The 14,511-nt window shown below is 38.6% G+C and overlaps 1 protein-coding gene across 4 annotated transcripts in view; it reads right to left on the reverse strand.

Annotated features, from left to right (window-relative positions):
• LOC127215097 (tRNA (guanine(10)-N2)-methyltransferase homolog) overlaps positions 1-14,511 on the reverse strand; it is a 65,265-nt gene that overhangs the window by 9,639 nt on the left and 41,115 nt on the right. For 3 of the 4 annotated variants that reach the window (XM_051175482.1, XM_051175483.1, XM_051175481.1), the window contains 4 exons: positions 13,390-13,554; positions 12,383-12,455; positions 12,142-12,273; positions 2,529-2,649 (listed from right to left, as the gene is read on the reverse strand). In XM_051175482.1, the coding sequence (XP_051031439.1) occupies positions 2,529-2,649; positions 12,142-12,273; positions 12,383-12,455; positions 13,390-13,554 (491 nt within the window). Of the gene's footprint in view, positions 1-2,528; positions 2,650-12,138; positions 12,274-12,382; positions 12,456-13,389; positions 13,555-14,511 lie in introns of those variants that run through there. The other variant, XM_051175484.1, reaches the window with a different exon arrangement.

Genomic DNA, 14,511 nt, shown 5'->3' on the forward strand with positions numbered 1-14,511 from the left:
AATCAGTTCACACAAGACCCCAGTTTATTGTTGGTTTCAACTTCCATAAACATAGGAATGGATAAGCATTTTCTTCATATCTGGGTAATTCTTTGGCGCACAATTTATGTAGAACTGCTATTTATGTAGGCATCATGAAGGAAGCTGGTGTCACACAATTGGAATTATATCATCTACAAGTAACATTTCTGTTTTATACAACTGTCTCTTTTGTCCTGACACATAATATATTAGCTACTAATATTATTACTAACTCAAGTGATTATGTTAAAAGCTATAATTTATAGAAATTGTAAAACTATTAAATGATCCAACACTTCACTTCTCTTAACATAGCAGAAGAAAAACATACATATATAAGAGACAGCTCTGACTGGAAAGGGAGAACAAGCATCTCTAACAATAACCAGCCTCAGGTGTCCTAGTTGATATGGTTAGCATAGCTATATCCAGAAACAGGGCCTTTGAGGCAGTAATTAAGGGTAAAAAGATGTCACAATGGTAAAAAGAGGGAGTAGAGATGACACAGGCAGATTGAATAATGAAGGCAGTATGCGGGCAGTCTCACCTTCTAGAAAGCAACCTTTGCACTTTCTACTTCCACAAACGTGAGAAATTTCTGTAATTTAAAATACCCCTATTTGCTTATAAATACTGATTAATACAGTGATTTGCCAGCCTTTATGGAACAAAACCTATAGAGACCCAGTTCTATCTTGCATCAAATAAAAAGAGCTTAGTGTCTTACAAAGCAAACTGAATCCAGGAACTTGAACTGCGATCATTTTCCTATTTCCACATTTTAAAAGCCACATTTATTGACTTATTTCATACTGGAGTGGGTGCATGCGTCATAAACCAGAGGACATCGTATGAAAGTTGGCTCTCTCCTTCCGCATGGGCTCTAGGAGTCAAACTCAGGTCATCAGACCAGCAAGTGCCCTAGTGCCCTTATCCACTGAGCCAGCTTGCAAGTTCTCAGATCTTTCTCAGCAGCAGACTCTGTCTTGTCTTCTAAAGCACCTGTGTTATTTGTTATAGAAATATTAACTCTACTCTTACACTCTTGTTTCACTTATCTCTAACAAGTATTTAGTTAGATTACATAATCACCATAATATTTCTACCTGGAATAAATAGTCCTGAGAACAGTACAAGTAACTCTGGGCAAACAGAAAGTTTAGCTGGTACAAGGAAGCAAGGCTACCATCATCATCAGTGGGTTTGCAGTCAGAGTGGCCAGCACTGATTAATCAACTGCAATGGACAGTAACATAACGGGGCTTCTACTGGATTTGAAACTGACATTTTTGAAGGTTTCCACTCTGCCAATAAATATGGAAACCAATCTCGGGAATTTCTGAATCTGCAATGTTCTAAATAACTAACGGTAAATCATTAGAACAGTAAATCATAGGAATAGTACTTGATTTCCACAAAGGACTCTAGCTATCTATTGTCTGAATATGAATTGCAGAGATGAGACTGGAATATGAACAGGTAATTGTTTTGTTTTGTTACTACTACCATGCATTCTCATCATACCACATATACACATACACCCCATAGAAATACCCACACATCCAGTAGATAACCATCAACTACTTATCTAGATACATGCTGAGTTTCCTGAAGAGTCTTAATGTTGGTGTCTAATTACTGAGGATAATTTAAACCATGCTGAAAACTTTATAAACATTATAAAACATTATAAAAATGATTAGTTAAAACTTTTGGCATACAGTAACATAAATGCAATAGTTTAGGAAAATCTATTTAATAGATAGGAACAAGATAGGAGAAAGATTCAGATATGTCAACATAAGCCAATTATGAGGTAATAAGGATCTGAATTAAAGATAGGTAACGAATGGGAAAGGGATAAAAGACGCAAAGTGACAGATACAAAAGGCAGTGTGTAAGTTACTACTGGGGAAGACCTATAAGGTATATATTAGATGATAATCAATCAAATGAAGAGTAGAGATAGACATTACAAAATATTCAGACACAACTACCCTGCTCTGCTTGCTCTATAAAAACGTGGCTTGTCCAAACAGCCAGTGCATTTGAGAGAGTCTGTCTAGAGAAGGACCGAACAAAGGGCATTCTGTCATGGTACTAAAATTTCATTCAATAAGGTACTTTTTATATCACTTCTAATCTGGAAAGAAAGTAACAAATAGTTTTAAAACTTCTTCCTCAAACTTGAGTGTGAGTGTGTGTGTGTCTGTGTGTATTTGATAAATACAAACATTCAAGTGTACAGTCATGAAGTCCTGCTTTGCAACAGGACATCTAACAAAGCCCACAACCTCAGTGAATTTCTTTCACTCTCCTAGCAAAGCCCTCCATCCTACCACAACCAAATGACACAAAAAACTCCAACTTCTGTTTCTTCCTAAACTTACCTATATTATCAAAATCAAGACTAACATTTCCAAATCCTACTCCAGGAAAGCTGGATCAAGTTTTGATTCGTCCAGAATTTATACCAAAAAAAAAAAAAAAAAAAGTAGGCAACATACCTCAAATTCTTTCACCTTTTCCATTGTGATCAAGCGCCTGGCTGTGTGACTGGAAAGCTTCTGTTCACAATTGCTAATAAGTTTCAGGCAAGGGTGCCAGGGCACCATCTCTTCAGTGTACCTGCACAGAAAACTGACCGTTAGGAACAGTCACATCAGCAGCAGTCACACCGGCACCATGGAAGTCAAGTATGGTTCCCCTACAACCCAAAAATGATCTATCTACTTGTACTTTACAAATATTTTACAAGTGCCAGTACCAAAACATGTAGTTCAGTATTTTAGCCCTTGAAGGGAAGGACAGAAGGACAGACAGCAAGAGATAGTAGAAGGGAAATAGATGGAGGGTGAAGTAGGGGAGAAGGGAGGATCTACCCGTACGTTTTAATGAAGAATAAACAAACCCCAGAACTCCAAAATGGTGATTACACCATAAAGGGTCCACAAAAGGGTGATTACACCATAAAGCAGATTAGACAGATTTATACTCCACAGCTAACCCTTGTCAGTCAAGAGGGATGAGTCACCTGGAGGTTTCTGTAAAGTCTACAATAGCATGCATATATTTTATACTGCAAATGAAGCATCCCTAAAGAACATTAATGACATCTTAAGTCTAAGTTATTTATAAAGTACTTCAAATTAACTAACGACAAATAAACACTACAGACTGTGTTAGCCCCCAGGTCACACTCATTAGAAAGTAACACTGAGGCCAAGACACTGAGTAGTGCAGAGTGTTGCTACAGGGCAATGTGTACATGAACCGAGATGATTCCTACCCAGAAAGCAGGCCAGTGAACACACTAGTCAGGAGCCTGCAGAAGAACGTGATGGATGGAACCCGTTAGGAGCTGAGTACAGAAGAGTAGCAGGAAGGGGCCCTCCCTCTGCTATGTGTGCAGGCTTTATTTCTCCTTTGAAACCTTTATGCTTTGTGTAGTCTCTGCTCACATTTGTTACACGGATAATCTTAACCCTCCCATTCAAAATGGGAAAAGTACTGACTAAGAGCCTTGAGCCCCGTTCTAATGTGTCAGCATCACCCTGACCGCCGCTCTTGGGGACTCCTCTGTGCGTCTCTGACCTTCAACTATCTCCTCTCACCGCTGCAATCACATACTCAAACCCTTCACCACTCACGCACCAAGCAGCTTTCATGCTGTACTTCACCCATTATCAGCGGAAGGAATTCTCTTGTCTTTGCCCTTCCTTAGGGAGCTCATGACCATTTCAGTTTTACCTCATCTACTAAGTCTTCGTACTTGCTCTACAGTCAGAAATAATGTACTTTTTAATAAAACTAGCCCATATCAAATTCAGAATCGCCACAGAAAATACTTATGACATGAAGAAATAACTTACACACCATGACTGAGTAAATTTAAAAATGGAAATAGAAAATATAACTTTGAAATGAAGCTTATATACAGCAAAATCCATGGGTATCTAAAAGAGTGTCTGTCATACTTGAGAATGATGGTCCCATATCCCAGCCCTTCACAATGTAAGAATGTTAACTTTTTAAAGAAATTTTAAAACTTCCATTGATACTGACTCGTGTTTTCAAAATGTCACTTAAACAAGCATAAATGCAAATTCCTTATATCTACGTCTCTTATATAATTATAAAACCAAAAAAAAAAATCAAATCCAAATATAAAAAGTAATTTAAAGTAACATTTATGACATGAATAATGCTAATATTGCTCAAATAAAGTTGCCAGTAGCTAGCTTTCTTTTTTGAGTGAAACCTGGTAAGCACAAACCACAGCATTTTTTTAAAAGCATATAAACTATTGTTTCTTTTTAACCATTAAGGAACTACCTTGAACTACCAACATTACTGATCACCAGCCTCTTACAATCTCCCTCAGTATCTCAGACTGGTTCTAGGACACCTCCCTCCTCATAATCCAAGGATTCATTCAAATTAGGAAATATATGTAATAACTATAATAATCTCCTGTATTCTTTAAATCACTCTAGATTACTCAGAATACCCAATACAATAATAATGTGACTTGCTAAACTGCATTGCTTTGGGAATGGCAAGAATAAATCTGTTCAGTACACATAAAAACTATTATAACCCAAACTCCATTTTGCATCTAAGATTGGCTGAATCTAGATATAGAAACCACAGATATGGAGAACCAACTGCATATTAATGACCAAATCGATGGAACAACATATTTTCAAAATAACATACTGAAAAAAGTTAAAATAGCAGCTTAAAAACATCTTTGGTGCCCTCCCTGTGGAGTGGAGAGGGGTAGGATGGGAGGGTGGTCGGGGGGCATGGGAGGGAGGGAGAGAGAGAGAGAGGGAGGAAGAGAGGAAGAGGGGGAACTGGGATCAATATGTAAAATTAGAAAAAAATAAAACATAAAAAAACAAAAAACAAACAAAAAATCTTTGGTGTATATAGTGTATTTCCTAACTGTTTGAAAACTGTTAAATCTATAGTCTGTCTACACAACTATAACAATACTTGATTCTGTTTTTATTACAGTTATCCTATAATTTACCATCTATTTAAAAGTGAAAACAGCCCAAACAGGCAAATCCACACAGAGTTCGATCAGTGGTTGCCGAAAGCAGGAGGGGTGGTCCCTTCCACACTGGGTTTCTTTGGGAACAATGAAAACATTTAGAGTAGGGCAGTTGTTCATAATGGAAATGGTTGCACAACTTTGTGGAAATACTATAAACCACAGGAGAGAAAAGTGTACGGTGGGGATTGCATGAATACAAATTACATTCCAACTTTTTTAACAGCAAAAAGAGTTGTATACATAAGCCCCTAGCTCATTCATAAATCAATTTTCATAGACACTCATTTCCTTATAAAATTTCATGTTTTAATTTCTAAACGTTATCGATCTCACCTGCGACTTAAAGCAAATTGCGAATTTACTGAACATTCTGAACTGCTTAAGGAATCATTCTTTCCTATTTCCTAGATAAAGATGAAAAGCATGTCCTGTTCACTGATATCAAGAGAATTATGGCCCACCATAAATTTCCTAACCACATTCAAATTTCCAAATCTTAATTTGAGACCCGTTATTAGTTTTTATTTTTTCTTTTCTTTTTCTTTTTTTTTTTTTTTTTTTGGCCATCATTCATTTCTTATGTGTCTGTGAGAGTATACATATGTGTCTGTGCACATATGTATGCCACCTACATGTAGCTTTCCTAAGATGCCACAAGAAGGCCCATGGCTGGAGTTACAAGCCAGTAATGAGCACAGCTCAATGAGGCTGTGGGAACTGACCTGTGGGTCCTCTGGAAGAACAGCAAGTGCTTTTAACTGCTAAGCCCATGTCCCCCACTCTCATACTTTAATTGACAATTATAGCAATAGCTATGGGATATAAGGTTTTGATATATGTATGTCATATTACTTTACTTATTTAGTGAGTGTGCACATGCAAGTTCCACAACACAGCTGTGGAACTCAGAGAACTTTCAGGAGTTTTCTCCTACCACATTGGTTCTGGGTATCAAACTTCAAGTCACTGGGCCCATGCAACAAGCATCCTAATCCACTGAATCATCTTGCTGGACCTGCCATCACTTTCCTCAATACCAGTAGGAGATAGATTTTGTCCTTCACAGCCAGTTTAAGAGTTAGCTGGCAAAATGAAAGTAGCTAACGAAGCTCTATATGTGGGACCTGAGCAAACAAGTGCAGTCACTCAGGAGCCGTGCAGCTCTGAGGACATCACACCTGAGCCACATCTATGCTGCGCTGCGGATGACAGAGCGAACGTGTTCTGCGTCATTGCAGGCAGTGAATAGTAAACCCAGAAAAATCTGAATGTAGTGAAGAGACAACAGAGATTGAATAAAGAGCATCAGAGGCTCTGAAAATAATTCAAATACAAATCAATAAGGAGAGTAAACTCAACAGTACCCTTCCCACTTGTTCTAGGCACACAGCTGGCAGAAACTGTCCCGCAATGAAATGTCTAAAAACAAACAACTAGGTGGAGCCCATTCCTGGCACTGGAGGTTTTACTTAGTGGCAAAAGCTGTCTAGTTGGGGTACAGTCTCCCTGTTACCTGGTGACGCTTTAGACTTCTTTCGTGTGTGTCAACAATTTCCGCTTCTTCTGTAGCAAGTTTCCATACGTCTCCTTAGATGGCCCTCAGTGTTGGTTGTCACTCCACATTCCCTCCGTTCCCATTTAATCCTCCTGCTCCAATCCTGGCCCCCGTTTCTCCATAACTGTATATTCTATTTCCCCCTCCCTGAGAGATACCCTGCAACCACACCTTCCCTCTAGTCCAATGGTTCTCGACCTTTAATGCTGCAAACCTTTCCTACAGTTCCTCATGCTGTGGTGACCCCCAACCATAAACTTATTTTCATTGCTACTTCGTAACTGTAATTTTGCTACTGTCATGAATAATGTAAATGGCTGTGTTTTCTAATGCTCTTAGGGGAACCCAGTGAAAGGGCCACTCAATTCCCCTGGGGTCATGGCCCACAGGTTGAAAACCACAGTCTTGGTCTTGATCTATATTTCTGTGGTTATATGATTTCTGTGGTTATATGATTTGTAGTGTTCCTATCAAATGTTTAAACACTAACATCAACATACAAGAGAAAACATATATTAATTATCTTTTGGGGCCTGGGTCATGTTTTCTAGCTCCATCCCCATTTACTTGAAAATTTCCTGATTCTATTTAACAACTGAGTAATATTCTGTTGTAGTGATACTCCACTTTTTCAGCTTTGTTTGAGCACTTATTTCTTACTGGCCAATAGATATACTATGGTTTCCAATTTTGTGTTTTCTGAACTGTCTGTTTCCTTCCTTCCTTTCTTCCTTCCTTCCTTTCTTCCGAGAGAATTTGGGGAAGGGAAAATGGTAATCAGAATATATTGTCTGATTTTTTTTTTCAATTAAAAACACACAACAAAATAAAAGAGAAGGAATTGATACAATTTTACACTATGTAGCCCAGGCTAGCTTTGACCTTGAGATCCTCCTGCCTCCAAGGCCTGAGTACTGAGACTATAACCAGGGGCCTTCATACCCAGCTCTGTGTCTGTACCCTGTAGTTGTAAGTGTTTAGACATTTTTCCTTGTATATATTACTAGAATAGAAAAGTCACTGAAGTAATATACAGTGGCTACTTGTTAAGGTCTCCAGAAATATAGTTAGTTTAAAACCCTTGAATTTCACTTTAGGTGAAGCGCTGTAAAGGCTTGAAACCTAGGCATGAAACATGTGTATTAGCCTATAGAAATCACAGACGCTGTGATTCTCATGCAACACAACACTGTCCTGTGGGCACAATGTGCCACTGCCTCTTCAACTGGGGGCAGCTATGTACAAGACTGGGCCAGTTAAAGTTCTGTCAGAGGGAGGGGCTCACAGGGCCCACATCTCTAAGACTCACAGGCAATGGTTACTAGAGGATAGGACTTAGGAGGCCCCACCCCTAAGGATATACAGACAATTACCAGCTGCTGTAAGAGATTCTTTTACTTCGGTGGTGTAGCAGTACATAAGTTGCCTAAGTTTCTGTAAATAACCCTAATTAAAAACATTGTTTTTACTAAGCTAGACTGTGATGGGAACATTTCTATGCTGTTGTTGGGACCATGTTTAGGACAAAGAGACATTTGTTCATGTCCTCTTAAAGAAAAGTTCACACAACAATCCACAAGAGACCCCGGATCAGATCTGTTAACGCTCCCTCACCAAGACCACTTCCTTGTTCTGAGGGTGTCATATCAGGACTTTAGGAACAGAAATGCAATATTTGGCACCTAAGAGGAACACAAAAGATCCAAAGCTCAGTATGGGAGAAGTTGCTTTGTCCCTACTACAGATGATAAGACATCTAACCATGTCCTGGCTGTCTTCCAGGAAAAGGGGGAATTATAACAGGAAGGGGGAGATGGCCGGCATCTTTCATGTCTGCGCCTCATTTAGTTGGTGAACTGAATAAAGAAGATGAAATGGAGGTAGGGCTGCCTCACTATTTCTTACAGCTGAGTGAGAAGGGTCAGACTATAAAGAGCACATTCATACCAATACTAAATAGTGTCTCCTGCTGTGCAAAACCTTGGAACCTATGGGAAGAAAAGTACTGGCATGCTCAAGTCACCAAACAAGACAGGGCTGATCCACTGGAACTTAAGAAGTTAGTCAATCCAGCAGAGATACTGGGACTCTGTTTGGCTTTGCTCGGCCCTACAGTGTGTCTGATCTTTATGATGTAGGAGACTCTAAGCCTTTAATGAAGATATGCTTCTGAAAATAAGGCAATTTCTCTATAATTTGCATGAATAGAAAACAAATCTTTGGGTTCTTTTTTTTTTTTTTTTTTTTTTTTGGTTAAAGTGCCAGAGAAGATTTTGCAAAAAAGAAATACTAAATAACCAACACAAAGAGCTCTTAACAAGCAATGGGAAACTCAAACCCCATCAAGGTAAATAGAGTACCTCAGGTTCAGATGACGAGTTAGAGGGTTCTATGTACATGATTCTTACCATTGGAAAGGGAAGCTGAAAGGGTGATGTCCAAGTGTGACCGCTGTGATTCAGAGGACAGTGAAGAGAGCTCATGAGCGGGAGGGACCCTGGAGAACACTCTCATGGCCATAACATGAGGAAACCGAGGTGATACCAGTGCGCGCTTCCAGATTCTTAATCCATTTCTCGTGAAGCACGAAAGTTCTTGACTTTAAATTCACTGTCTAATACACCAAATGTCAAGGGTTTCACAAATGTAGATTTGAAGAAAAAAAAGAAAGAAAAACCAAAACCCATCAAATCTCCAAAGGCAACTTGGAAATGAATGCTTTACTGTCGGGATTCCTTCCTGTCATGGGTTTGACAACTTAGCTAGCATGTTAAGTCATTATACATTAGCTTGCAATAGAAATTCAGACTAATCTGGAAAAACTCTTTCAACTAGTGAAATACCTGGGAAAGAAAATACTTTTGAAAACTATTTTACTAACATGGATTGTGCCAGTGAATAAACTGCTTCAAATAAGGTCATGTACGAAAGAACTTGGAGGAAATTACATCGATCTGTGCTTGCACAGAAAATCTGTCCTAGGGTCCTTTAAAACTTTTAGGGGACTCTCGAGATCTGACAGAACTTTGCTAATGTGTGCCCTAGCCTTACAGGTACGTTGTGCCTTACTTGTGGTAAATTATCATATTTCCAATATGCAGAGCTTGAGTTCGTGCCACTCGTTATGAATTATCTTCGTTCCTTTAGACACTGCTTCCATTTGATTTCTAATTATTGGTTTTAAATACCAAATTAAAATCTGGTTTGTTGGTTGTTGTTTTTTAAATGATTGTTACTTCAATAGTATCCTTGTCTCACGTACGAGGTCATAAATAAAATGACTCTGAGGTGTCTAGTAACTTGGGCTGTTTGTAAGTGTTCCATCAATCAAGATGGATTAGGAAAAATAGAGCAAATGATGGGTTCTGTCCAGGTCTCAAAAGCAAATGGGGCAGCATTTGTGTCGAGCTGGAGTTCCGAGTTCCCAGGGGAAAAACTGAAGAAAGCCAAAGAATCCCAGGATGAGCAATGAAATGCTTCCCTGTGACTAATGACCCTAAGACCCCCACACAACAGGCTTTTGCTACTGATGTTGATTGCATATGAGAACTGAGTTGTAAGAGTCTAGGATGATGTCTAGATGTAAGAGTATGGAAGAGTAAAGATGTAAGGATCTAAGAGCCTAGTAAGATGAACATACTAATCCATGATTCCATACCACTAAATATAAGTGAGTAAATGAAGGGAAGATTCTTGTAGAATGCAAATTTTCAAATGCATAAAGAATGAAAAATACTTTCTCATTTTGCACCACAACAGTGTGGTAGTGATGTTGTAATTTTGTAATACAATGCAACAAGCCCCCCCCCCAAAAGTCATCAATGTGAGCAGGACTTTGATAGAGAAGATAGTGTAATTTTTAGAAATCTCCCATAAAACAGGAAAAAAATAATGATTCAGAGACACCAGACAAAATGAAATGGCCAGATGATCGGAATTAAGATGATTTATAAAGGTGACAGATACTAAGATCAGTTTTATGATGCTCTCACAAAGAAAACATTTTGGAAACATCATATGAGCCCTGGTGGGGGCTGGAATAGTTTGAATCAGAATGGCCTCCATAGGTTCATATATTGGAATGCTTGGTTCACAGCTGGTAGAACTATTTGGGAAAGATTTGCAGATGTGGCCTTACTAGATGAATTGTGTTACTAGGGGCATGCTGTGAGATTTCAAAATCCCACACCAATCTCTCTCTCTCTCTCTCTCTCTCTCTCTCTCTCTCTCTCTCTCTCTCTCTCTCTCTCTCTCTCTCAAATTCTCAGCTAAGTTCCCTAGCACTATGCCTTGCCTGCTTTTTGCCATGCTCAACACCTTAACAATCACAGCCTCTAACTTCAGCAACTGTGAGCCCCCAAATCACATGCTTTCTTCTATAAACTGCCTTGGTCATGGTGTCTCTTCACAGCCATAGAAAAAACAAAAACAAGGGTCTAAACCTGGAAAATCTGAAAGGCTACCATGAACAGATGCCACTGGCAGTACCAATGTTGATTTCTAGTTACTGCAGAACTGGTGGCAGACGGAGAGGCATCATGGTGCATACAGGGGTAGGAAGAGAGCATTTGCTCATAACTCTCACATGGGTTCAGAAGAGATTAATGTAGCCATATGTAGGTGTGCACACCTATAATCCCGGCACTCAGGTGGCAGAGATAGGCGGCTAGGAGTTCACGGCCATCCTGGGCTACAGGAGACACCACCTCAAAAACAGCAAAACAAACACACAAAGAGAGATTAATAATAATGGTGTGTACAGAATAGAGGAAAGGCCACATATGTTACGATCTAGAACATGTGCAATGCTTCTTCTATAGATTTGAAATGTCTTTCAGATTTGGATTAAAACAAAAAGCAGCTCCTCCCTATCACAGGTAGCAAATAAAGAGCTAAGAGACCGCAAGGAAATACAAGATTTTCAGGCAGCATTTAGCATAGGAAAGGAAAAGAAAAAGATACCTGGAGTACCCCAACAGACTGCTGTGAAAGGCCTTGCTTTCCAAACAGAGAAAGGTAAGATTTTTCCGGGTATATGTATTTCTTTCAACTATTTTCTTTAAACATTATATGCCCCAGACTAACCTCAAACCCAGGAGGTAGTCAAGGATGACTCTGAATTCTGACCATCCTACCTATAACTTCCAAGTTCTGAGATAGCAAACATGCATTATCATGCCCAAATTTTCTGTTACATAGTCTTTTGTGAATTTTCTAACAATTATTTTTTAAAAATGAAAAGGTAGTCTTAGCTCAACCCCCTTATAGGAACAGTATGAAAAACATATCTGGCTCAAAGGCTGTGGTTTGTCAGTATCTTATTTAAAAAGGTCAAAATAAAAATCCAACTAGTAAGGGGAAGGGGATTATTTTTTACTAATATAAAAGCTACTGATAAATAGTAAATATAAAAACATGAGCAATGTTAGACGTGAGGAAAAAAGTATGCTTAAAACATGCAAATACTATAGAAAATGACATGAACACAAAGACTACATACTCTGGTGTGTATACTGGTAACCAATAGACTAGTCTTCCACCCAGTACCAGGGTCTCAGCTGCAAAGTTTAACAGGTCAAAAAACATATCACTCAGATGATAACTCAAGGAGACAGGAACGTGGCTTTCTGGACTAACAAAGAACAAATATTACAAATCAGTAAAAAGTTTAAGATTGCTCACAATAATTATAAAAACAAGTTTTTCAGAGTAATAACTTGTTACATTTAAATTTCACTTACCATTTTTCGATTCCCTTTGGTATTTCCTTCTGTGAACCTGATCTTCTTGTAGATTCTCTGATACCATAGGGAGCTAGGCAGGAAAAAAACCAGCAAGACAGTGAAGTTAATCTGTTGCCAATGAGGGACAGATACACATTGTGTGCAATCAAATGTGATATCCACAGAAGGGAAAAACCCATCACCCAGGCATTATTGCACCTGAAAATATTTAACACAAAATGTTCAGGGAAGAACAACTATGCCTTCAAAATGTCCATGGTATAAGGATCTAGTAAAGCTGTGGACATACTGAAGGAAAGGGAACCCAAAACTGCTAAATGCAATGCCTGACTCTAAAGTGAACCTGTATTCAAGGAGAAAAAAAAAAAACAACAGTTCATAACGTTGGTGATTCAACTGACAAAACTGGCTAATAAACTGTAGATTAAATTATTATATTAACATATTAAAATTGATTGCTATACTGTGGCTTTATTCTCAGAAAATCCACACTAAAGTATAGGAGGAAAAATACCATACTGGGCAAGCAAACAGTAAATAATAAAAGATCCCAAACTGTCATAATGCACATTGCACATTCAAAAAGGCATCTTATTGCCATAAAAATTTTCTTGTTTGACTGGAGAGATGGCTCAGGCTCAGTGGTGAAAGCCCTGGCTGCTCTTCCGGATGACCAGTCACAGTCAATATAAAAATACATGCCTCAAAAAATAAATGGAGGGGGAAATGGATGGCAAATTATGTACAGCTATAAATATAGACAGGAAATATATTATATATATATATATATGTTTCCTAAAGTAGAACCATAAACCCTTAAATGCTTAGACTAACAACCTGCCTTCTAGTCATCATTTTTGTATTGTTTGTATGTGTAGAAGAGTGGGAAGGCCCCATAAACAAGCGGGCATTTCTTCTCTGTGTTGATTGATCTACTTTGTACTTAAAATATACCAATTTCAGAAAACTAAAGCCTTTCCTACTTTGTATAAAAATAAACTCACGATCTGTGATGATTGCATCAAAATATGTTCCCTTCCTCCAGGAAGGCTTAGAGGCATCTGAAACCAAGACATCAAGGTAAAACTTCTCTAAGCCATACTGACGAAGATTTGCCCGGATATTTTCATCTGGTCCTCGCCACTTCTGATTTTTCCTACTTGCCTTTCCTAAAAGAAAGAAAAGGCAGAAAATTATTCCAAAGAAAATTATTCTTTTCTTTAGTTCATTTGTAATCTTAATTGTATGCATACAATTATGGAAGTACTATTTCACATTATTACTCTGAACAGTAAAATACACCTTAGTAAAATGGCCAATACTTTGTAATATTCATAACTAAGTAGAACATGTACCTTTCCCACAGCAGTAAAGAGCTCTGTGATGAATGTTTGGTCAGATAAATGAATCAGAAATGAAGAATGTTAACTTGTAAATCGCAGGGGCTTTTAAGCATCAAGAAGGCAGACAAATGGAAACTTGGCTGATGAGAGGTCAGTGCAGAGACAGAAAGGGAAGAAGTTGAAAACTTAGCATTTAGGAGACCTAAGTGGATAATGATGTCAGTGGCAAGATCAGAGAAACCTGAAGAAATAGACAGCTTAATATGTACATTTTGAGATACATAACCACCACACACACACTACAAATACACACACAATGCACACACCACACACACCTCTGCCTCCCTTTATCATGCACCACATGCCCAGCAATTACGCTTATATAACTATACACTTTTGCATTATGATCAATTTTACAGTAAAACAAAACTTTAGAAAAAAATCAAAAGGAGGAAAAACTCCAAACAACATTCAGTATGGTAGAAACAGGGACTTAAAAAATGGATGCTAGCCAGGCAGTAGTGGGGCACTCCTTTAGTCCCAGGACTTAGAAGTCAGAGGCAGGTGAGCTCTGAAAATGAGGTCAGCCTGGTCTGCAGACAGAGTTCCAGGTGCCAGGAGAAAAATAATATGTAAACAGAGATGAAGGAAAGCCCCAGGGTCGTAAAGAGACAGAGATGAAACTGTGAGAAGAGTAAAAGCAGCAGCACCCAGTGAGAGCATCATCCTGGCAAGAGGAAGGCTTACAAAAGTCAACACTGCAGAGCAGGTTGGCTCTGTGCC

This window comes from Phodopus roborovskii, unplaced genomic scaffold, assembly GCF_943737965.1.
Source record: "Phodopus roborovskii unplaced genomic scaffold, PHOROB, whole genome shotgun sequence".
NCBI lineage: Eukaryota > Metazoa > Chordata > Mammalia > Rodentia > Cricetidae > Phodopus > Phodopus roborovskii.